We start from the raw sequence: 25549 nt of genomic DNA on the forward strand, positions 1-25549 counted from the left end.
TTTACTCGTATAATCATTTTTGTTTTTTAAAAAATCACACCCCTAACTGAACTAGTTATACCTATAAAACTTATGTGTAGACCAGCCTTGGGTTTCTTGTAGATTTTCCTAACATAGCTCCTCCCTCTACCAGGATCTTCTGAGGAATTGAGTGCTTTGTTTATCATATCAAGCTTGAGAGGGCATTGATAATGGCATTAGGAAGGAATAGTGTCATCCAAGTTGTAATGTACCATAGTTGTCTCTCTTGGATTGAGATTAGAAGGCTCATTCTTCTCCATGAGATCTCCTGTACTATGAGATTGATGGTGGGAAAGCAGATGTATCCACCCTGTGGCTGTGTGGATTTACTGAGCACTGCAGAACTTAAGAAGAATTAAAGTGTGAGATGCTTTAACAGAGCTTTATCCTCTTGTTTCGGCTCTTAGGCCAGAGCTGGCAGTCAGAGTTTAGTGCCATAGGGACCCCTCCAGCCTATAGGAGAATATAAGCTTTTCCTAGGCTTGGCAATGTCTTGTGAGTAACATCCTATCAGCAGCCCTTCTGCTCCATCACCTGTTTTATTTCATTCTTGTCATAGAAGGGCTGACAAGTTTGCTTGGGGAGAAGCCCAAGTGGCAAAATTCATATTCAAAATAATGATACATCAGCCCTGAAACCTCATTTTTAGTGCTTATCTTTTGTTTTAACAAATATTTTACCTTTCACCAGAGTGGTCACTGATGTGGATACAGATGCATTGTGGGCTTGTTGCTGGAGGACTGCTTGTACCAGTATAGGTACTTCTGTCCACACAGGCATTGTGCCAGTAGGATGGTACTGGGGAAAGCTTAGCTTGCTTGGGGACCTGCATTTAACTTCACCAGCAAAAGTTCAGGGTTTTATCAGCATGATTCAAAACAGAGTGTGGACACATAAAAGGCTGTGCCAACAGAAACAAGTTTTGCCGGTAAACATTTGTAGTGTAGACCAGCCCTCAAGTACTGAAAAAATGTCACCCACTTGCCTCAATGGGTGGGGAAAGCTGAGGGTATTGGCAGATAAATTTCCTGTAAGCCAGCACATTGCAGGTGCTCAGCGAACCCACCCTGCGGGACCTGCCGCAGCCGGGGGAGAAGCAGCCCGAATACAGTCCCCGGCCAGACCTGCCTCTGGGGGAGGTGTGGCCCAAACACAGCCCTGGCCAGACCTGCTGTGGCCGGGGCGCCCCTCCCTAGGCACAAACTCAGCCACGGACCTGCCACAGCTGAAGGAGGGGCACCCCTCCCCCATCCCAACCCAGACCTGCCACAGCTAGTGGAGGGGCACCTATCCCACGGCCCCAGCCCCGGAACTGCTGTGGTGGGGAGAGACACCACTCCCTCCCCAGCCCAGGTGCTGCTGCAGGAAGAGAGAGCTGGGGGGAGTCCTCTCTCCCCACTGTAGCCCTATGCTCCTATGGAGTGAAGAACACAGATTTTATTTAATAGCTTGTGGGGTTTTTTATTCCCTCCAACCAAAACATCATCTTTCCTTTCTCCTGATAGCTTCTGTTATTTGTCATTATTATTTTATTTAATCCTTATTCTAACTTGTAGTTTGGGAAGACATTACAAAATTACCTTTGTTAGTCAAAATTTGACACCTTTGAGTACAGTGAGTAACAGTCTGAGTCACAAATTCATGCAACTTCTCTGTCCCTGTATTCACAACATAAACATAATTTTTCACTATTCTCCACTGGTAAATAAGTGCAATGTCGCCTCATTCCGTAAAGTTCCTTGTCATTGTAATGCACTGCTTGCAACATAGCCATGTGAGTAATTGGCTTGCACAGCTGTGACAAGTTAAGAGCTCTCCATATGCAGCAATATGACATTGTTACCTATTAATGACAGAGGTCTGGTTACACTAGAAAGTTTTACCAGCATATATCATTCACTAGGAGTGTGAAAAAATCACATCCCAACATGACACAGCTATGCTATGTAGACACAGTTACACCAGCAAAAAAGTCATTTTGCCGGTATAGTCTATTCCATTCAGGGAACTGGTATAAGCTACACCCACAGAAGCACTCCCCTAGAGGGGTTGCCAATGCTGCTATAACTGCACACTCTTTTTAGTGTAGACAAAGCCTAGTTCTACCCATATAGCTATACCAGCAACCCCTTTTCAGTATAGACAAGGCCTGATATAACAGTCTGATCCCAAGTAAATAACTAATCATTGCCATGCATGCTCTGACTCAATGGGAGAGCCCAGGAGTGGACTCGGCATGTGCAGGGCCCCATGTAACGCAACACACTGGACCTAAAGTCTATAGGTCTGCCCCCTGATTTGTGAAGCTGCTGCAGCACATGCTGAATTTTGCACTGAACTCTGTGTTCTGAGGAAGCTGCAAATAAAATTCAAATGCAGCATTTTTTTTATTGACCTACACATGAAACCAAATAATACTATCAGTGCAGTGTCTCCTGTTGGCTGTTTGATATGTTTTAAATTTAAAACCTGTACTGAACTTTTATGCTGCCCCCTAATTTTCACTTTTCAGTGTGCAGCAAAGGTAATGCAAAACTTCAGCTCAAGAGGAAAGAGACACAATTTTCACAGCTGGATAAAGGGTAGTCAGGGCTTTCTAGTGCCCTGCAATAAGCAGGAGAGGTTGGTCTGGGGTTTTGGCATTAGGAAGAAGCTTTTCATCTCCTCTTTCTTTTTGCATTGTGGGCAGGGTAGATGAGGAGTTGAAATCTGGAAGGTTGAACTTTGTTTCAGGACAGTTTGATGGCAGTCAAACCTCCCCACCAATCCCTCCCACCCACAAAGTCCAGCAGTGATGGATAAACAATGATTAACAGTGAAATAGTTAACATTGTTGATATTTAAATTGTCATAATTACCTTCCAGACAAAATACCCCATTGACAAGAATGGGTGTAGTTCTCACTTCTCTCAAAACTATTGCTTCAGGCTGCCATTTTGCAATCTCAGGAATTCAGCAGTGCAGGAGGTCACATTCAGGATTCAGCAGATTTTCTTTGCATCCATAGGGCTTTTCTTAAAAAACAAACAAAACAAAAAAATAAGAACACGTAAGACCTTTCTAAGTGGGGAAAGTTACTGCTGGCATAATTATACCACTATAAATCTGTAGTGAAGACAAGTTTAGAGCCGTCTGTTAGAGCTGGTCTATATACAGTTTGAGAATCACACAGGTTTACACTCACCATATTCATCAACTAAAAGATGGACAGAGCTATACAGTACAATTGTCTCCAAAAATTGGAGTAATGTGAGTGCAGTAGCCTGTATGTTTTTGTTGGCCTGACTTATCTCATTTTCTATGTCTGCAACATTATTTTGCACATCCTATTACCTATATATACCTAGTTTCAGAGTAGCAGCCGTGTTAGTCTGTATCCGCAAAAAGAAGAACAGGAGTACTTGTGGCACCTTAGAGACTAACAAATTTATTAGAGCATAAGCTTTCGTGGACTATAAGTGGGAGTCTCTAAGGTGCCACAAGTACTCCTGTTCTTCTTTTTGCTATATATACCTAGATTGCATATTACCGATGAAAGCCCATGATGCCGTATGGGTGTAATTTGTAAAGTGTAAAAAAGAAAAAAAAAATTGCTAAAAACTGGATGGCAGCAGACCGCAAATCCCAGTGATGATTGAACCTCATGATATGCTAAACAAAAAGAGCTCTCAACCATGCTTATAGCTGTCTCCATTGCTTCACGCGGACTCAACGGACAGTCTAGGCTTCACAGTGCCACAGAGAGATAACAGTCCTGTAAGCTTATTATATAGCTCCTTGCCAAAAGCACCTCCCCTAAAGTAGCTGGGATATCACATTGTCACACAACACTGATCCAGGATCTATTTCAGAGATGGCAACTTGCCATACAGGTTTTTGCATCCCTACAAAACCCGAGTCTGTTAGCAAAGTACTATATATGGAGCAGAATGTGTGGATCAGGCATTTCTATCCCTGCCTAACAGTGAAAAATCTTTAGGGGAAATCCTTTAATCTCACTAGCTGATGATATAATGTTTTTTGAGAGAGCAGCTTGATATCTCAGTAATGTTAATGTACACATAAAACTCTCCCATTAGCAGGCAAAGTGACAGAGTGGAGGGAAAAGAACAGAGGTGACAAGTGAGTATGAATGTCTTTCTGAGGCAAGCCTCTCAATTAAAATGAGATATGTTTTTTCCCCTTTGATCTGGGTTTATGGATTATTCCCTAAAATTGTTAATTCTGCAAGATGTCAACCACCAAGGAAGAGCTACGTTGACACATCACCAAATAACTCAATCACAACACAATACAAGCAAAACCGTCACTTGTCTCTACACATCATGCAGGCCCTCTCCATGCCCTATTCGGATTGCCAGCCCAGGCACAGAAGTCTGCTACTCCCCTTCCCCCCCACCATCCCCGCAAGCCAATGGGTGAAGATGGGATGGAGAGGGGCAGTGAGCTGGAGGAATAAATCTACATTAGGGGTTTGTACCACTACACTTACGACACCAATGCAAATTTTAGTCAGGGCTTTAGAGACAGAAAAATAGTATTAGGCTATGACCACACTAGCACTTTCGTCAGTAAAACTTTTGTTGGTCAGGGGTGTGAAAAAACACACCGTTGACCAACATAAGTTTCACCAATAGAAGCGCCGGTGTGGACAGCGCTATGATGGTGAGAGACGCTCTCCTGCCGACATAGTTGCCGCTGCTTGTTGGGGTTGGTTTAACTATACTGACAGGAGAGCTCTCACAGAGCGGCCTCACGGGAGACCTTACAGCGGCGCAGCTGCAGTGGTACAACTGTGCCCCTGTAAGGTCTGTAGTGTAGACATGGCCTAAGAAACACTCCTAGGAGATAGATACGTGTGGCAGGAGAGGAAACACGGACACTATACAAGACTGAAGAGAAGGCACATGGAGTAACAGAAGGATCTGGAAGATAGGAACAGAAAAGGTACAGAAAGAAGAAAAACAACCCAAAAAGAAGTTATTAATTTTACTGCATAGATAGTTTAACATTTGAAGCTAGGAATTAATGGCCAAATTAGGCAACTGACAGTATTAAAAGACAAAATCCCTTTACATTTAGATGGGTGTGTGTGACATCCCTCCCCAGGCCCATCTTCACTTGTATTTGACATCACCCTTGTTTACATTTTTAAAAGATCACAGGTGTGGAAGCAGTAGCAGCCCTTACCTGGACCCAGCTGGCAATGGAGGCATATTAGATTGTAAGTGTAGCGTTCATAATCGAATGCCAAGTTATATTCATCTGTGCCCTGGCCCTTTAAGGAGTTCTGCTGATCAGGTTAAAGGGGACACAGCTGGGAAGCATGAGGTGGTCCTAGGAAAGTTTTGGTGTGCACCAGTGTGACAGAGCAGGAGTGGGGCTGTGCAAGTTGTGTTTATATGGGGTTGAGTTTTGTTTTTGGTTTTTTTATGGCTAAGTTTAATAAAACCCCAGTTCTAAAACCATCCCTGGTCGGGGAGTGTAACAAACTTTTTGGGTCAGGTGCCATCTCCCTCCCCATTTGTTCAGTGCCAAGCACAAGTGTAGTTGCTACTACAATACAAATAAATAATTATGTGCAGTTCAATGCTACCTCCTTCCTGCTCAGCAGCTCTGAAAGCAAGTGATGATGTTGTCCCTCCAGGGGAGACACACAAAAGAGAAAGTTTTACCTGTACGTTCCAGATAAGCGAACAAATGTCTGAGCCCACTCTGAATAAGATCTGGTGAAATTTCAGCTGTTGTGGTGAACACCAGCCATAGTGAGGGGTACAGAAGCAAGACATTTGTGACATAGTCCTTTCCCCAGGTTGTGGGGATGCTGGAAAAAAGACTTGCAATTACAGTTCCCCTCCATTGGTATGTGAAGAGGAGAGACTGACCCCTGTGCATGCACACAACTACATCCAGCAGCACTGCCTGCCCCACAAAAAAAATAAAAATAACTATGACCACTGCTTACAGGGTTAATAAGTCAACATGACTATATCTGCACTGCAAATCAAGGCATGTTTTTACATTGAGATAGGTAATTTGAGATACCAATCTCAGTGTAAGATCTTAGCAGAGACAAAGCAGGTAGTTTTTAATCTCGATGTAGTTAGTCGGGATGAACCCTATATACCCCTCTTGGGGTTCAACATGACTAGCTATCACCAAGTAAAAACTACCCGAGCCTTGCATATATTGCAAACCCATATATATGTGCATAATTTTATTTATATGAGCAGTCCCATTTAAGTCACTGGGAAGTAGTTACGCACATGTATAAGTGTCTGCAAGATTAGGGTCAAAGTTTGTAAGTGGAACTGTGGAAGAACATTTGGTCCTAAGAGAAAGATCAAAATTTATAGTTTGGTGAAAGAAAAAGAAAAAAAAAGATGGATTTTTTTTCCCCTCATTAATTTGTGTGTGAAAAGCAAGGGCAGGTTTCCAGGTGAGAAATGGTCACTGTGGTCCTGTATCCCTGTAGTCAGTGTCCTCTGTAAAAATAAGAAAATTTTGCTGTGAAAATGGTGGATTTTCACTTAAGGAGGAAATTCATGAGCACTCCCAAAGTATCTCTTAACTGCTAGTTTTAAACCATTTGAGATAAGCCAAGCCTCATCATGAATGTGGTAATATATACTTAAGTCAGGCTATAAACTTGACCTGAATGCATAGATATTTGCTCTGCTGGCATTTGCTTGAGATCAATATTTTTGCTAGTTAGAAATTCACACCCTTCCCTCTTTAATCCTTATCCAAACAAAACTGTGTTAACAGAACACACATTCACTATTTGTGTTATTGCTTTATGGCTTTGAGTTCCCTTGGTGACTCGTGCTATTGTGGAAATCTCTGTTAAATTGTTTTTTGAAATCTTTGATTACTCTGTGAAACCTCCTTTTTTTTTAACCTTTGTAAAGTAGCTAACCAGACACCGCGGAAATATCCTGTGACTTACAGCAGCATATTGTTATTATGCTTCAGCCACTTAATTGGAAGATACTCTGGGATACAATCAGAGGAGCTCCCCTGAAATAAACATACTGTTGTGGCCAAGAGATAGGCAGCCTGCTCTAATGGATCTCCATGCATCTGATGAAGTGGGTTCTAGTTCACAGAAGCTTATACCCAAATAAATTTGTTAGTCTCTAAGGTGCCACAAGGACTCCTCGTTGTTTTTGCTCTAGTGGTTGGAACAGGAGTCGGTGTCGAGCCTCAGGTCAAAGACAGATTCAGAGACCAGGTGCAAGGATCAGAAACCAGAAATCAGGCAAGAAGACTGGGTCCAATGCAGCAGCTACACAGAGCCCAATTGTACAGGCAACTTCCTGTGCCTCTCTTTGGGTTTAAATAGGAAGCCCTGACCAATCAGTGTTCACAGTGTTCCTCTAATTAGGCCCAGGGGAACCCTCCTGTAGTCCACGAAAGCTTATGCTCTAATAAATTTGTTAGTCTCTAAGGTGCCACAAGTACTCCTGTTCCTCCCAGATGTATCTTCATGGTCTCTCATGACTTGCAGGTGGTAAGTAGAGAGCTGCTGGGTGGGAGTAGGGAGGCAATAGTTGTCTTGGACCAATGTAGACCCAGCTTCAAGACATGTGGGGCCATGGTATATACAGGCAGAAATATTTAGGTTAAATATGGTGCTGCCCAAGACAATCTCTCTTTTAAAATGTGATCCATCCTATGATAAAATCTGAGAACTAAACTTTAGTTTGAGATCTAAATTTTTCAAAACTAGGCCTTTAAGAAACATTTCTGTCTACCAGCCAAGAGCTGAAGATAATTTGATAGTTTCTGTCAAACATTTGTTTTTAAAATGTGAGCTACTGTACTTGTGAAAGGTATCAGCCTAACAGCACTGGACACTAACACTCTCTCTTTATCCCCAGAAAAGGTAGTACTGAGAATCAGGAGCAGCGCCAGGGTTTTTGCCGCCCTAGGCGGCAGCGCGCCTCCTCTGAGCATTCGGCGGCGGGGGTCCTTCCACTCCATGTTTTTGGGGCACTTCAGCAGCGGGTCCCAGGACCCACCACCGAATTTCCGCCAAAGACCCGGAGCAGAAGGACCCCCCGCTGCCGAATTTTCGCTGAGGGCAGCAAAATGCCACCCCCCAAATCCTGCCACCCTAGGCAACCACCTAGGGTCACCTAGTGGAAGTGCCGGCTCTGCTGAGAATGAAGTACATGACTGCCCAGGCAACTCACCTAAAAGAGTGACAAGTTAGTTCAGTCTCCCTATTCCTGCATTCTGTGGCCTCTCTGGCTATGTCTTCTCTGCAGAGTTAGCCTCTCTGATTGACAGCAGGGTTAGCGTAGCCCAGGCGTCAGCAGCTACACTGCAAAGCCATAGTGGAGTTAGTGTGGTGCTGCACTCCCTTGTGTGTGTGTGTCTACGTCTTGATAGGAATTCTGGGGCCATAGCTCATGGCTCTTTGTGTGGCTAAGCTTACCCACTGTGAATTGTGGAAGAACTTGTCTGTCCTTCTGGGCATCTAGGGAAATTGTGAGAAGGCACTGGAGGACTATCAGCGCCCAAGTGATTAAGCCTGCATTCTCACTACAAAGTAGGTGAGTTAAAAAGCTGAACCCAGACCATAGGCACTGACTCCGGGGCTGCTCCAGGTCTGGAGCACCCACTGGCAGACCCTCCATCAGCACCTCCCCTCCCCCCAGCACCTCCTGCCCACCGGTGGGCCCCGCAGATCAGCACCTCCCGCTCCTTCCCCGCACCTCCCACCTGCCACAATCAGCTGTTTCACAGCATGCAGCAGGCTGGGGCCGGGAGGGGATGAGGAAGGAGCGAGGACGCAGCACGCTCAGGGGAGGGGGCAAAAGTGGGTGGGAAGATGTGGGGCGAGGTGGAAAGGGGGCAGGAAGAGATGGGGCAGGAGTGAGGCCTTAGAGGAAAGAGTGGAGTGGGAGTGGGGAGTGGGGCCTGGGGCCTGAGGCAGGGCCAGGTGTCGAGCATCCCTGGCACTTTGGAAAGTCGGTGCCTGTGACCCGTATCACCTAGCTTGGGCTGGAAGTACCACTTGATTCAGATGAGAGGTATTGTGTGTGGATGAAAAGAAGGTTAGGAGCAACACCTAAGTAACTGCCCTGTTTTCAGTGACGACATACCCTTTGTGGAAACTATCAGTGGGGTACAGAGGGGCCAGTTGGAGTGGTAATGATTTTATGGAGTAAGGCCACCAACTTATTGCAGACGGACTGGAGATAACTGGACAACAATGATCTTTGGTCATTAAGGACTAAGCCCAGATTCAAACATCAAGTGACCTAGAGCTAGAAATCTCTAAGTTCCATACTGAACGTCTTGAAGAACCCTGTTCCATTAATCTCTCTGACTTTGTCAGGTACTTTTAGGAGATATGGATATTGAAATTGAGGCTCTCTCACTATTTCTTCCCTTTCTGCTTGGAGCCACCAGAGCAGAAAAAGGATTGGGATTCTTTCAAATACCTCTTAATTTTATACTTAATCAGCTAGAAGGGAATTAACTGAGTGGTCCAAGGTATGTTATGGGTCTATTACAGGAATGGGGGTGTGAGGTTCTCTGGCCTGCAATGTGCAAGAGGTCAGACTAGATAATCATGATGATCCCTTCTGGCCTTAAAGTCTATAAGACTATGTCCCCACCCTCCCATCTCAGGCTGAATGTGTTTTGTGCCAGCATGGAGAGCAAAAATGAGAGTCCTATAATTAAACTTGGATATCTCATATGGGAATGCACAGCACTACCTTTTATCCACTGGCAGCTCAGCCTTCTATTCTCTTCCTCTCTCCGTCCTCCTTGTCTTTTAGTGTCATACCTGTTTCCAGTTTTGTTCCCTTCCATTAGATGATTTTGCCTTTCCTGACACTTCTGCCTGAATTATTTTCCTAAAAAGGCAGAGATTGTACAAGATCCTCAGCTAGTATCATTGACTTCAGTGGAGACGTGCCAGTTTACAGCAGCTGAAGGTGTGGCCTACTCTTTAATCAGATGAATTTCGCCTTGTTTTCATCTTCCCCACGCCCCGTCTCCAACCCCTTTTCTCTGTTTTCTCTTTGTTTATTTTCTCTCTCCTATGCTATTTTCTTTCACCTCTCTGTAACCTCTTCCCATTAGTAAGAAATGTACCAGTCTTGACATTGCAATGCAACTTAATAAATGATGTTTGTTAGGGTTACCATACTTAACAAATAAAAAAAGAGGACCCTCCACAGGGTCCTGGCCCCGCCCATTTCCCGCCCCAACACCGCCCCTTCCCCACCCCCTCCTCCCTCCCACTCCCAGCCATGCGGAAAGGGCTGCCCGAGCGCTACCGGCTTCACGGTTTGCCGGGCAGCCCCCAGACCCTGCACCCCCGGCCGGCACTTCCCCAGCGCAGCTGGAGCCCGGGAGGGGAAGCGCCCAGCCGGGGGCGCAGGGTCTGGAGGCTGCCCGCCAAACTGTGAAGCCGGTAGCGCTTGGGCTTCAGGTAGCCTCCTTGCCTCCGGACCCTGCGCCCCCAGCCGGGCACTTCCCCTCCCGGGCTCCGGCGGTGCAGGGTCCGGAGGCATGGGGGCTGCCCGAAGCCGGTAGCGCTCGGGCAGCTCGGCTCTTAAACAGAGCCGAAGAGTCAGGGGAGGAGCAGAGCCGCCGCGGGAGGGGAAGTGCCTGGCCGGCATTTTCCCGAACATGTTCGGCTTTTTGGCAATTCCCCCCGGACGGGGATTTGAGTGCCGAAAAGCCAGACATGTCTAGGAAAAAACGGACGTATGGTAACCCTATGTTTGTAAAATGTCATATAATTACAAAGTATTATAAAGTCTGCCAGTGTCACAGGTGGCAGTAGAACTTAGGACCTCCTAGTTCCCATCTTGTGGTTAAACACTGGCCAGAGAGACTTTTGGGAGCTGATCTGGGCAATTTTTGTGTTTTAAAATAGATTTTGGAATTTATCAAACAGTTCAATCAGGGCTCCACTACGTCAAATACCGAAATGTTCAGAAGCACAAAATCACATGGTATGAACTTGTGAAAATGTTGGCTTAATTACTCTGTTAATATAATATACATGACATAGCTATTTTTCCCACGCACAGTATTTTTACCTCCTTGACTTTATCCTAATTCCCTAAAGTTATTCACCCCCTGACAGCTGGTTCCTGTATCAGTGTGAGCAGGTGCCTTTTAGGGCTAGAGGTTCACCATTTCACTCCTTTCCTTTTCTGGTTACTGTCTATGTTTTGGATTTTAGAGTACATCTGTGCAGAGCGCACAAAAACAAAGCCATTAAACATGTGTTTTAAATTAATTGCTTTCTTGGCGGTTGTTTTAATACCTACAAGCACTATGCAATATTTCTTTTGCTTGTTACAGAGCCAGACTTAAGAAGGGAATGTCTTACAATTCACAACCACTCGGGGTCTGTGAGAGAAGGAATTAACCAGGCATATTTTAACAAACAGTAGGAGAAGGCTATTTAATTAACTGTCATAAGAAGGCATATAAGGTAAGGGCCTGATCCTTTAATCATTTAGGCCCATATCCTAAAAGGCGTCTAACTCCTGTTGATTTTAATGGGAGTTAGGCACCTAAATATATTTGAGGGTCTGGGCCTTAAACATGTGAGTAACTTTATTCATATGAATAGTCCCACTGAAGTCAATGCAAATTGATCCACATGAGGGAACCCCTATGCAACTGTGTGGAGCCCTTTGTACCATAAGGCTCAGCATGGCTGGACCCGTAGGCCTATATGGAGCCCCATATAAGTCAAGTATATGAGTGTCTACCTGAGTGAATCCAGTTGCATTGACTTCAGTGGTTCTATTCAGGTGAGTAAAGTTATGTACCAGTATAAGTTTTTTGTCTCTTTCCGCCTCCTCCCCTTCCCCGCCTCCCCTCCCCCCGCTCAGCCCCCAGGATTCAGAGTTCCCCTCTCCCATTTTCCCTGAAAAAGATGGAGGTTGCTATAGTCTTTTGAAATTATAGTCTATTCAGTCTATAAGCAGACTACATTTCCTCAAAGCTGGTTGGGATGTCATGTCAGAAGGTTTCAAGCATACCATGTAACCATTTAAGCGCAAACACAATTAAAAGCTTGCTGTTCCTCACTAATCTCAACAAACAAATGATTAAAACAACACTGATCACTTAAATTCGTAACCCCTCTAGCCAAAAAAAGGAAAAGTAATTTCAAAAGGATAATTCCCAAGTTAAGCTTTAACGTGTTATCCTGAGTTTGAACAGCTTTCCCTAAGAACCTGATTCTATCTATATAGCTCTTCCAAAGACCTTTGTTGCTTTTCTGTTCCACCCCTTTAATCTTCTAGTCAATTTACAACATTCAAGCACATTGAAGTGACCTATTGCTGAAAGAGAGACAATTCTATTCATTCTGTAGCCCTAGGTCTGCTTTAACTACTTGAAACAACGGCTTTATTTCCAGATCATGCTTTTGGCTTTAGTTACTTGTGGCTTTTTTAGTTCCATCTGCACTGGATGATTTTTGCATTCTCACTGCCAGTTTATGCACTTGGGCAGCCTGTAAAGTACTTACACCAAAAACTTGCAGAACTGGCTTTTGATATGGGGTGCTCCATTTTTAAGTGCTCAGATTCAGATGCTAAGGAGCAACTTCTGAAATTTTGGCTTCCAGGCCAACAAATAAATGGGTTCCCAAGAATTTCACAGACATTCCAGCTATCGCTAGAAGTATACCAGGTATGATGTGAACAAGTTTTGAAAGCACCTCTGCCCACACAGCTTCAGTTTAGATAGTTGCTGCACTAATGTGGAACAGAATCCAAATGCATTACAACTGCAGCAGATCCTACAACAGATCCTCCCAGCACAAACCCATTGTTCTCTTGCTCACCCCTTCAGTGACCACTCTGGATAAGGGTTCCTCAGCAATCTGTGCACCTTCCCAGGGTGCCACATAGGGGGTCCCAACAAGACTCTGTTGTCTGTTCTTTGAACTTACTTCAACTACTTAGTACCTATCTCATCATCAACATCCACTTCGGTGATATTGCTGCATTCTTGTACAGGCCACCTAGTGCTTTTGGATTTGAAACCATCATTTCCTAACAAAGAATATCTAGGACCATACTGACAGCTGGCCTAAGAAGAATGCCCTCACTAGGATCTGCTAATGAGAAGGTCTATTCAGAACTGAACTTTGCCATTCAGAACAACTTAGTGTATACCAAATATTTCAGGGTATGCCTTACGTGCCGAGTTAACTTGGGTGAACAGCCAAATACAAAGCTATGCACAAGTTACTGTGTCTTCACTGGTGCCACACTCACCCTCTTGTGTTGCTAGGACTTCAGGGAGCATATCTGAGAGGTTTTTGAGCTGCAGTAAGATGAGTTGCTTTATGATTCTTTCCAAGTGATTTATGGGAGAATTTGTCTATCCTTCTGGGCATATGGAGGGGAAGGGGGTGTGGGAAAGCATTGGAAGACTATCAACACCTGCAGTGGTTATCCTGAATCCTCACTGCTAAGTGGGTTGTTTCCCAGTCAGAATGAAAAGCTCACTCAGGTTTTAGCCAATAGCTCCACAAAAGCTAGCTCAGACTGCAAACACCACCAATCTTGGGTAAGAGGGTTTATATGTGTGGACGGGAGGAGAGTTAAGGGGGAAACCCAATTAAGACCCCAACTTATCTCTGCAGTGAAGACCCACTGTGATACCCACAGTATCAGGACGAATTTAGCATAAATGCAGTGCCAGAATAAAATGAAAAGCCACAAAGGGGAGTTCAATAAGGCACAGGACAACAACAGATCACTAAGGCAGGATGACACTCCCGCCCCTTCCCAAGCCATTATTGAGCCTAAAGCACCCACTCAGCCTCCCATGATGCAGGACATTAGAGAGTCACCTGGTAGAATGGTGATGGAGGAGGAAAGATAAGATAAAGATAAAAGAAGAACAGGAGTACTTGTGGCACCTTAGAGACTAACAAATTTATTAGAGCATAAGCTTTCGTGGACGAACAAATTTATGCTCTAATAAATTTGTTAGTCTCTAAGGTGCCACAAGTACTCCTGCTCTTCTTTTTGCGGATACAGACTAACACGGCTGCTACTCTGAAAGATAAAGATAAGTGGTGTGGCAATGAGTTGGGCCAGGAATGTGACCAAAAGTCCTTGGCCTGTTGCTGTCCCAGCTCCCTACTGATTGAGACCAGAGAAAAGATTTTCATCAAAACATTTTTTTAAATGGAAAATGGTTTTTCAATCAAAAGAAAATTAATGGGATATTTTCATTTTGGTCAACATTTTCTTGTTTTTCTAGAAAAAAAATGAAAAACCAAACAATTTAAAATTTAAATTTAAAAACCAAACAACATTTCAGGTTTTGTGAGGGTTGGTTTTTTTTGGTTCCTCCTCCTGCCGGTTTCTTTTTTCTGTAACACACACACACACACACACACACACACACACACACACACACACACACACAGTTTTTCCAGTAGAAAACAGGTGGAAGGGAAGGGGAAAAACTCAAAAAATCCACAATTTTTTAAAAAAAGAAATCAACATCTTTTGTTTCATTCAAAATTTTTCATGGAAAACATATAGCATTTTTCAGCCTGCTCAAATTGAGACAAAACAATAGACTTAGATAAAAGAAGACACACCAAATAAGATAGAATATTTGTTACTAAACTGTTTTCACTCTATGTGTGCATGGGCAGGCAATAAGAAATAGAGTCATTGCAAGGGCAGACCTAGCCACCATTTAGGGCAGAACTCCCCATCTTCTCCTCACACCACTTCCAAGGAGGGCATGGATTCCACCTGGGGGTTCCCTCACCAGTTCTTACAGTTGTTTCCCCAACACAGTAGTATCACTTCAGTCTAGCTTGGACTGCCTTTCATCCATATCCTGATCTCAGAAAGACACAGAGAGAAGTTGGTGCAATAAAAGATATTACGTTACCCACCTTGTCTCTCCATTGCATCAGTTAGGTCCAATGGGATGAAAACATAGAGTAGATTATCACATGCATAGGGAATATACCACAACCCATGTATTCCCAAAAAGGTCTTGTCTGTAAGGAAAATTGCACCAGTTTACCTAATGGTGTGAATTTAAATGCATTTAGTTAAATGTGTGCAATCCCCTGCCTGGATGCTCTTATTTTGCTTTAAGACTGTTTTTTTTTTCAGTTTAGGTTAAGTCAGTTCGAAATAGGGTTAAACTAAACTAAAATAAGCCACTCAAACTGAAATAAGAGCATCCACACAAGAGTTTCACTGGCTTAACTAAACTAATGTAATTAAACCAGTGCACGTATGTAGAAGAGTCCTACATTCCTTAACTGCCTCATATACACATTGAGCAGAAGGGGTGAAAAATGACAGATCTCTATGGTACCCCACCTGAGAGATCCCTTAGGACAGAAGAGCAATTGTGACCAGCTTTTGGTTTGGGGAGGTGGAGAATTAATGTAACTAGAACATTTGATTGAACACTTGTAAGTTGTAAAGTGAACAAACAGATACCGTCTATAATATAGAAATTATTAGCTCCTGGGCTACAGTTCTTGAAGCAGCTGTAGCCAAAAAAGCCTCTAGCTAGAATAATACTAGTCTTCCTTTCCAATGCAGCCCTTGGTAACGATGCTATTAATAGCCCATGTGCAGTTTGATAGACCTCCGGCTGGGTTTCACAGTGATCTTAGATATTTTGCACTTTCATCAGATGCACATAGAGTACTCTATGTATTGCCATGCAACTTGCATCATGGATTTCTCAATCCCAAATGAGTATTCCCCCAACAGGTAATTGTTTTCCATTACTTCTTATCCTAGCTTACCAACTTGACCCTATTCTACCCGTCAGCAGATCTGGTCCTAACCCTTAAGTGGAATTCAAGCCTGTAAATCTCCCTACCCAGCAGACACTTTAGTTGGTCTTAAGTCAGGAACTGATAGGAATACCATGCTCTGAGTGTCCCTAGCCTCTGTTTGCCAGAAGTTGGGAGTGACCGACAGGGGATGGATCACTCGATGATTGCCTGTTCTGTTCAGAACCTCTGAAGCACCTGGCATTGGCCGCTGTCAGAAGACAGGATACTGGGTTAGATGGACCATTGGTCTGGCCCAGTCTAGCCATTCTTATGTTCTTATATTGGCAACATCCCTAGTCTAAACTCTCCTTACTCCTGAGCTGAGTCAATATTTCCAGCATGGAGTTCAGGCAGTTAGTGATACCTGAATTCTCCGGTTCCTGCTCTCTGTCCCACCTCATTCTCTGCTGAAATCCTGACAATGGCTTCCTCAGGTGCCAACAGATTTATGGAAGCTAGGAAAGCTGTCAGAACAACTATGCAAGATGATTCAATTCCTCTGGGGTGTGCTCTATACTAGAGATTAATGCAGAAAGTGGAAGGTCCTTAATCTTCCAGAATAACCTGCTGCTCATACATTAGGGATCTGTGCTGGGAATTGTGAGAGAGGTACCTTGGGAGACCCACAGGCACTGATATATTAACTTCTGAAAGGAAAGGCTTTGTCCTGTGCCCTGATAAAGCAATTTTGTATGGACATGCTGCTGAACTCATCTACATAAACCAGGTAGGTAAGTGCAGGGTCACTGAACCCCACCCAGAACAAACTACTAGAAACACTTAACTAATGTTTAACCATCAAAAAGCTCTCTAGTATAGATAGAGCTTGATTGAAACTGTTAGGACCAATTCCTCCTGTCTCCATTCTTATCTTGTTTACAGCTGATAAAAGGAGGTGGGCTTGCTCTCATGACAGGTTTCTCTCAGATTCTTGTGCATAAGCAATCCCTTTCTGGTAGATTTTGTTGACAACAAACATTGGAGGCTATTCTGCAGTTTCATGCCAAACTCCTCTCCATAAGCAAAAGTGGCATCCTAGCTATGCCTGTGGCCTCAGTCCATACATGTGCCCTTTCTGTGTGACTGCAGGGAGAAGGAAGAAAGGAATAAGGTAACATGGTGAGAAACATTTATCAATTGATTTACAGCTCTCTGGGCCATCAAATCTTTCACTCCTTAGGGCTGACTTCAGATCTTAAACAAATGGCACAAAGTGTGAAGATGCATCTATATTTCTTTACAAGCATCCCCTTTTTAAAGTTACCTCTAGTATAAAACAGGGGTCTTGATACCAAAAAAGTAGTGCGACATCACTGACATTTGAATCAGTATTACATTTACTAAAAAAACTATTAAGTGTTCTGTCTCCATGTTTATTTTGCCCTGTTTACATTTTCTGGCTTCCATCTGTGGTGAGGGAGAAAAGCAGTAAACTGGATCCTGAGTGATAGTGTGGCTGTTAGCTTTATTTTCTAAAGGTTTCAAACTAACGGGACACTGGCATGTGGATTAATTAACCGTTTTGTCTAATAATAATAATAAATTATTAAAAGCATTTATCTAGTGCTTTACTTCTTGAACTCAAAACATTATCCTCATTTTACACTTACAGAAAATAAAGCATGGAATTGGAGATTCAATTAGAATCAAAGGAATTAAATGAGTTTGATTGAAAAGCAAACAAACATTGGGAAAACATTTTATTGAAATATTCCCCAGCAGTGCTAAAAAACAAACACTGTTAGTACATGCAAACTTGACACTGCCTAGTTTAATTACATTGCCCAAGCTGCCTGAAACACATTATGGCCCAGATTCAGGGAAGCATCCCTATTCAGGACAGCACTTGAGCATGTGCTTAATTTAAGGTCAATAGGATTAAACAAATGGCTAAACCTAAGTATGTGCTTAAGCGCTGTCCTGAAAAGAGTTGGATTTGAGCACAGGCTTAAGTGCTTTCCTGAACTGGATCCAAAAGGAGCAGACAGCAGAAATCATGAAAGAGTAAACTAGATTTTAAAAAGAACAGGAGTACTTGTGGCATCTTAGAGACTAACAAATTTATTAGAGCATAAGCTTTCGTGGGCTACAGCCCACTTCTTCGGACATATGCATATATATATGCATCCGAAGAAGTGGGCTGTAGCCCACGAAAGCTTATGCTCTAATAAATTTGTTAGTCTCTAAGGTGCCACAAGTACTCCTGTTCTTTTTGCAGATACAGACTAACACGGCTGCTACTCTGAAACCTAGATTTTAAAAGTTATTCCAGTTTAATCTAAGGCCAGGTCTACACTAACCCCCTAATTCGAAGTAAGGTACGCAACTCACGTAGCTGAAGTTCGAAGTACCTTAGTTCGAACTTACCTCGGTCCACACGCGGCAGGCAGGCTCCCCCGTCGACTCCGCGGTACTCCTCTCGTCTAGCTGGAGTACCGCAGTCGACGGCGAGCACTTCCGGGTTCAACTTATCGCGTCCAGACAAGACGCGATAAGTCGAACCCAGAAGTTCGATCGCTCGCCGCCGAACTACCGGATAAATGTAGACCTACCCTAAGATACTATTAACTCAGGTAAGGATTCTGTTTTTCTGACATTATTTAAATAGACACAGTCATGATAAAAATCAAAGTCTCAGCGCTAGATTCTATGTTATTGGTATACCCACACCATACAATTGGATCAAAATATGCTCTGAGTTACTCTGGATTTACAGTGATGACTGGTCTACACGCAAACTTGCACCCAAATGGCAGAGTTAATTACAACAGACTGGGTTATTTTGGTGCAAGTCTGTGCTCTGGAACGAAAGTGGTTAATGTTGATTTAGCAACAAGTAGTTACAAACCTAAATTAGAATACAGCCAGCTAAAACTGAGCTAAAAGTCCTGCATCTGCACTGGTGAAAAGGTTAAGTTTAGGTCCAGTTTAGCCAGCAGGTGGTATCTAAGGCTTTGCTGCAAAAAAAAGGTGTGTGTTTTACATTGTTAGCTATCTCAATGTAAATTCTAGTGAAGAAAACACATGGGTAGTTTTTTTACTTCAATGTTGCTGGTTGAGGTCAACCTCAGGTTTTTCTAAATGAACAGTAGGGACACATTTTCTTCCCTTATCCACACTGCACACAATGAGAATAAATTGTGCAACTGACTGGCGGTCACTGCAAAATGCCTGGAGCCTGATTCTCCCCTGCTTGCACTTTGGGTAGTCATTTGCACCTGTGATAAGTGATTCTGAAGTGGTACTTTTACAGCCACCTTCCATTGTCTTTGTACAGTTGTATTTGACTTTTCAAGGAAACAGGGAATTGGGTCCATGATCTGCCAGGTCAGTGTGTTCTTTGTACCCTGTGATGGCATCTCCATAAATGTGGTTTACCCATGGTGTTTAGAGCAAGCTAAATTGTATCTTGATTATGGTATCTGAAAGAGATAGATCTGTAGGCAATTTAGTAAGTTTAATTTACAGTTGACATTGAAGTGAATTAGTGATGCCCTCGATGCTCCCCCGATGCATAGACAATGTTTCGGTGGATGGCTACATGAGTGTTACAAATTTTTCATCAAAATTAAGGCTCCAAATGCAAAACTTAAATCTCATTGACAACATGTGGATTTGTGACACTCTCTGGAGAACTCTGGGTGTAGAGTCAAAAATAAATTATACTGCATGCTGTCAAAGCTATTTGAACCATAATGTTTCAGACAAATATTATTTCCTCATATTGTCTTGTTATATTTACACTAGTCAGTTACATCCAATAAAGAATTATGAAGAGACCAACTTAGGATCTATCAAGGAGGGACATAGTAGGCATAAAAAGTTTGAATATAGACGCACATATAATATAAAAATTATGTATATATACACATATATACTTCTGCCCTTAAAGAGCACAAAGATTCACCAGAATGTGTTTCTCTTCTGTAGCTGTCTCTTCAAAGGGGTAGAATTTCACCCACTGTGTTCATAACGAAGGAATCCCTACATTTATAGATTACATTAAAAGGATAATGTTATATGATAACTTATATCATGTTAATATAAGTTACATGATAAGCAATATATAGGCTGTGCAATACAGGATCACACTATTAAATTTAATCTCCAGCCTCTGTCATTGCCCAATAACTCATGTTATGACAGAAGGCAACAAATTGAATTAAATCACATCATACATTGAGGCCCACACATTCTAAACTTGTGTGCCTAAAGTGGGTGCTCAGTCTTTTTGAAACAACAAGGAGTCTGGTGACACCTTAAAGACTAACAGATTTATTTGGGCATAAACTTTCCTGGGTAAAAACCTCACTTCTTCAGATGCAACAAGTCTTTTTGAAAATCATGATATTTATTGAAGTTCTAAAAATGGATTTAGGTACTTAACTTTAGGCATCCAATGACCTGATCCCCCAATTCTCTGCGTGCAAACAGAAACTGATGTAAATAGCACTTTTTGCTCCACCTCCAGCAAGCTGTGTGTGGGTAAGGGGTGGGGTAGACTAGCAAACTCAGAGAAATGATAAGTGACTGTCGCTACCTCAGTGAGGATCTATAAGCAGCAGAGCTGGGAACTATGTCTCATCTATATTGCTATGGTCTGGAGATAAAAGGAAAAGTTTCCTCCGTTTTCTCTTCTCTGCTCTTTATCCTGTCTCTTGATGGAGCAGTCACAGTGTATGGTATGACGACTGCTGCATGTAACAGCCTAGACTGATCTACCTTGGAATCGTGCATCTAGTCAAGCTGCTGAGAATCACACTAGAATTGCAGAGTGACGGAAAATGTACCGGGGACAGCATGTTCGGTAAGGCGATCTGCCGGCCAATTACTTTCTATAAGCTGGGAATCATTTGATTTGAGTCAAACTCTCTTTATATAATTTAGCGCAGACAATTTAAACAAGAGGAACAGTGAAACAATGTATTTGTGAACTTTAGTTCAAATGAAGATTAATGCCTACTTTTGTCTTCCGTGCTTTTGTAATGGGGTACTTTATTAATAGGCTAGCTGTACTCAACAACTGTACATAGCAACTTGAAAACAACCAAATGTATGAATCTGTGGCATTATGTGTGGAAACTAGATTAATACATACTCAGTTTTTTCCATTCACAAGTTTATTTTGTGATGTGCTAATTTGAATTATTAGTATTACACTACCTGTAGCCTGTCAGCCACTGTATATTTTTCAATTAATAATTAATTTCAGTATTCAACAATGTGCTTCATAATTTTTATTTCCATAAACTGATTTCATCTTTTTTTATTTTTGTAGAATTCTTTTTACTGTGAGTCTGGCCTTGCAGGTCATTCATTATGGGAAAGGTAAGGGGAGCTTCATTTTTCCCATCTGTTTTCGTATGCAAGTTTTTCTGAATATATGTGTGTTGCTCATTTCAAACTGTTCTTTCCCTCCCCTGCCGATTTCACTACCTTTCCAAGGCCGTGAAAAAGAGGAGCATAAAGGTGATGGAGAAAATGTGCATGCAACAGCCCAAAAGCAACAGCCAAAAAATCAAGGCACTACTCTAAATATGTTTAATGACATGAATCGGAGTGATGAGAGCAGCAAGCAACAGAGTTCGAGGACTTTTGTACCTTTCACGGGGCTTACAGATAGTAGGTAACATTTCGATATCATCATGTGTGCGCAGTGCTGTAATATTGCTATATTAACCATTTGCAAGGTGCCTTCATAAGCATTCATTCACCATCCATAACCCTTTGCAGACTGTCCTCCTAAGCGCTAACTAGGCTAGATTCTGATAGTTTAAACTGGACAATTTAGAAATCCATGCGTACTTCTATTTATAAAGTGAGCATATAAAATTAAGGTTGAACTAGGTTTCTTGCATCTACAAAACCAGTGTCAAGGATAAAGAAAATAAGTGCAGATGTTGGTCTTACAAATGAGGTGTGCACTAAACGTGAGGGTTTTTTTTAACGATTTTATGTTTTATGGTTAAAAATTCTCTTTAAATTGAAATTTTAATCATTTTTATTTAAAAGTGACTGTCTGTAAACAAACAGTAACACCCCAAAACAACTGCAGATTTCTGCTTCTCATATCTTCAGAAAGTTTGAGGTGAGAGAATCCAACCCAGTCAGATCTCCTTAGTTTCTGTTGCATAGCAGAATAAAGCTGAGTGACAGTGCTGAAGAACAACCCTGATTTATAAGTGTGACTGAAATCTGCTTCTGTCAAAGTGAAATATTTCAGTTCCATACATACTTCTTCTGTAGAAGTTGTCAGGAGTTGCTTCTTGACCATCCTGTAATCCCTAGTAGTTTGCTTTTAATCCTTAACTAAACAAACTCAGCTTAACTGAACAAACATTCCTAACAGGCAGCTAATTTTATTGCCCCTAAGGACAATAAAACTAGACATCCCTAAGATCCTTTGGCAGCTACAGAGACCTGAAAGAACAAATGAGGTTGTTTCAAAGTGTTCCTATTTCTTAGTAAACTGTGGAACATTGTCTTTTAGGTAAAAAACTGAACAGGCATTGTTGTCAAAATGGAGGAACCTGTATTCTGGGCAGTTTCTGTGCATGCCCAAAACACTTCACTGGCAGATATTGTGAGCATGATGAGCAGAATAGGTAAGAAAGCAAAGATGAAGGCAGAGATCCTCCAGGTTATTACTGAAGACAAGCAGGGAAATGCAAAACCTCTCCCTTGTCATTGACAGCAACTGTGGCAGTGTTGCCCATGGAGTCTGGGTGCAAAAGGGTTGTCGATTCTGTCGATGTGGCTATGGGATTCTGCACTGCCTTTCGGAAATAATGCAAGACAACTGTGGTAAGGAGAGGGTTATTTAACTAGTGGGGAATAAATGGGGTTTTTTAATAGCTACCTGACAACATTATTTTTTGCAGAATTTGCATTTTCAGAGAACATGAAACTTATTCAGTGGCCTGGTCTACTTTTGAGAACACATTAATGTAATGGTACTTCTACATTTGCACTTCTAAAGCATCTCATCCACAGATCTCGAAGTACTTTGCAAATATTAGTGAATAAAGCATGAGAACACTCCTGTACAGTAGGGAGTTATTTCCCCCATTTCAATTAAAAATTAAAGAGGTTAAATTAGTAGGCCACTTTTTCAAACACTTATATCAATGGGATTATTCCTATGTGTAAATTACATGCATAAAATTTGCTGGGTCAGAAGGTTTAGAACCTTCTTGAAAATGATTACTAACATAAAATATAAATAAAGCCTTTACACTTACTTAGAGCCTTTTGTCAGAGGATCTCACTACATGTTACAAGCTTCACCTTAACTCTGTGGGGCAGGGATAGACTATATTATTCACATTTTATACAGGAGGAAACTAAGGCATCAGGAAGTTAAGAGACTTGCACAAGATCACATAGGAAGCAGGTGGTAGAGTCAGAATGGGAACCTAGTGTGGATGAATACCACTTCAATCAGTATCTTAATCTTAGGGATATGTCTACATTTAAAACACTACAGTGGCACCTCACTAGCACTTCAGTGTAGACACAATTTAGGGCTTGTCTACACTGGCAATTTACAATGCTGCAGCTTTCTCACTCGGTGTGAAAAAACACCCCCTGGACCACAGCAAGTTTCAGCGCTGTAAAGCGCCAGTGTAGACAGTGCACCAACGCTGGGAGCTTTGCCATCATGGAGGTGATGTTTTTAGAGCACTGGGAGAGCTCTCTCCCAGCGCTCTGCTGTGACCACACAAGCCACATTAAAGTGCTGCTAGTGTAGACTAGCCCTTATTCTGATGGGAATTAATCGAACTCCCCAAGAGGTGGTGGCTAGGTTGACCTAATGCTGTCCTCATGGGGACTTTGGCCGTCCAACTACACAATTCTAGGGTGTGGATTTTTCATACCCCTGAGCAAAGTAGTTATGCCAACCTAATTTTCTCGTGTAGACCAGGCCATGGACTTGTAAAGTGTTTTGAAGATTGGTTTAAAGTGCTATATAAGTAGATAATACCATTTTTGAAAACTGTACAAAAAGAATTTTTAGGGCTGAATTACTCAGTTATTTTCTGCTTGTGTGTTAATGGCTATAGAAGGAAGGCTTTTTTCCCTTGAGGAAAGGGTTAACAGTCAACATAAAGAATGAGTGCATGCCACTTGCTAACATCTTTGCCAGTGCTTGGTATTTACTTTTGATTATGCTGAGATTAATGCCTGCAAGAGCTGATAAGTGCTATCAGTTGCTTCTCAAACGATCCTTGATGGCATCCATTCACATCTCTCCTCTGAGAATAGACTTTTTGATTGGCTTTCACATCTGATAGCTTTAACTTAAGTATCCGCAAAGATGTTGGGAGGAAATTTCAAAGTTTGTTGAAATCATTCCTATCTCACTCCCATGTTAACTTTTCTTATTAATTATTATTATTTTCTCAGATCTAAAAATAGAAGAGGAGGAATTTCTCAGGTTACGTTCTAGTGGCTCGAGATCACAGCAAACAATGTGCTCTCTCATTCTCCTACTCTGCTTCTTCACATTGTTCTGCAGCAGGCTCCATCAGCAGCTTTGAGACTGGCTCCATGAAAGAGAATGTATTTAGGACTCAAATCCCCTCACTTTGAATCAAACAGAGTTTTGCTCATTGACAAAACCATTTTTCTAACAGACTGAAGGACAAGAGGTGAAATGTACTTTACCTCAAATTTTTCTCTTTAACCTAAAGATATCTCTACTTACTTGTCTGCCTGAAAGAGACATGCTAAGGATTAATTAGAAAATGTTAGTAAAGAGCTTAGATTATGAAAAGCACTAGACTGTATGAATGCTATGTATTAATTCTTATTACTACTTCTATCAGGGTCTGATTTAAGCAGTTCTCTAGTTTTGAAGTATTGGCTCTTCCAGTGGAAGAAACCCCCCGATGTTCTATGCCTTAAGCATTGGAAATTTATAGCTATTATTTCCTTTGTATATATTTAACATTTTATTTAAAAAAATAAAACAAATCTTATTTCAAAGGATCCCTCTGTACTTTTTAATTCAAACTTTTAAAAAGAACAGGAGAAAGTTGGTAAGTGGCTGTGGCATTTCCTGTGACTAATTGCTGCTCTTGGGATTCAATCTGAGCAACTCTCTGCAAAGGTCTCTCTCTCTCCCCTGCCCTCCCCCATCACTTAGGCATTGATTGTGCCTTGAGATGCAGCCCTGTGTAAGCAGTTGCAATCCCACCTTCCTCCCAGAGGTAATAAAATGCTACTGCCTCCCAACTAGCAAATTCATTCCTCCAGCCACCCTATATTGACCAGCCAGATCCAAGGCACTCTGCTCATTCCCCACCCTTCTGCCCACTCCCAACATACCTACACGAGTGGTGCATAGACAGCCTATACTCTTCTCCGCTCCAGCAACTGAGATGTGGGTAGGCTGCACAGAGAGATGGAGGTCTCTTTCTGAGAAAGCAAATTCAAGTAAGACATCTATTCCTTGTTAGCAAGTAGGACAAATCCACACACCAGTGTCCTGGCCAAGTATCCTGGCTGGGGAAGCCCCTATGGGAGGGAGGATTCCTTTTCCTTCCCCACAAAAAACTGCAAAGCACTAAGGAAGCCACTTTAGTGAGGTGATGCTGGCCATTAAACTCCCTACTCCTAATGTAAGAAGTAGCATCCCCAGCCATAGAGTGCCCCCTCTCGTGTTGGAGGGGTTAAGGACCTGAAGAGCCA

General features: G+C 42.4%; 2 protein-coding genes across 3 annotated transcripts in view; one reads left to right on the forward strand and one right to left on the reverse strand.

Moving 5' to 3' along the window:
* Window positions 1-25549, reverse strand: part of LRRC2 (leucine rich repeat containing 2) — a 231570-nt gene that overhangs the window by 111227 nt on the left and 94794 nt on the right. For both annotated transcript variants that reach the window (XM_065599364.1, XM_065599365.1), the window contains exon 2: window positions 2880-3035. In XM_065599364.1, coding sequence (XP_065455436.1) covers window positions 2880-2900 — 21 coding nt within the window. In that variant the 5' untranslated portion in view covers window positions 2901-3035. The remainder of the gene's footprint in view (window positions 1-2879; window positions 3036-25549) is intronic.
* LOC101952523 (cryptic protein-like) lies at window positions 20362-24773 on the forward strand. The gene is made up of 6 exons (XM_024101151.3): window positions 20362-20663; window positions 21135-21184; window positions 21302-21478; window positions 22347-22461; window positions 22551-22660; window positions 24263-24773. Exons 1-6 carry the CDS (start codon window positions 20641-20643, stop codon window positions 24394-24396), a joined length of 609 nt encoding a protein of 202 aa, XP_023956919.1. The 5' UTR covers window positions 20362-20640; the 3' UTR covers window positions 24397-24773.

Source organism: Chrysemys picta, chromosome 6, assembly GCF_011386835.1.
Source record: "Chrysemys picta bellii isolate R12L10 chromosome 6, ASM1138683v2, whole genome shotgun sequence".
In the NCBI taxonomy this organism is placed as follows: Eukaryota; Metazoa; Chordata; order Testudines; family Emydidae; genus Chrysemys; species Chrysemys picta.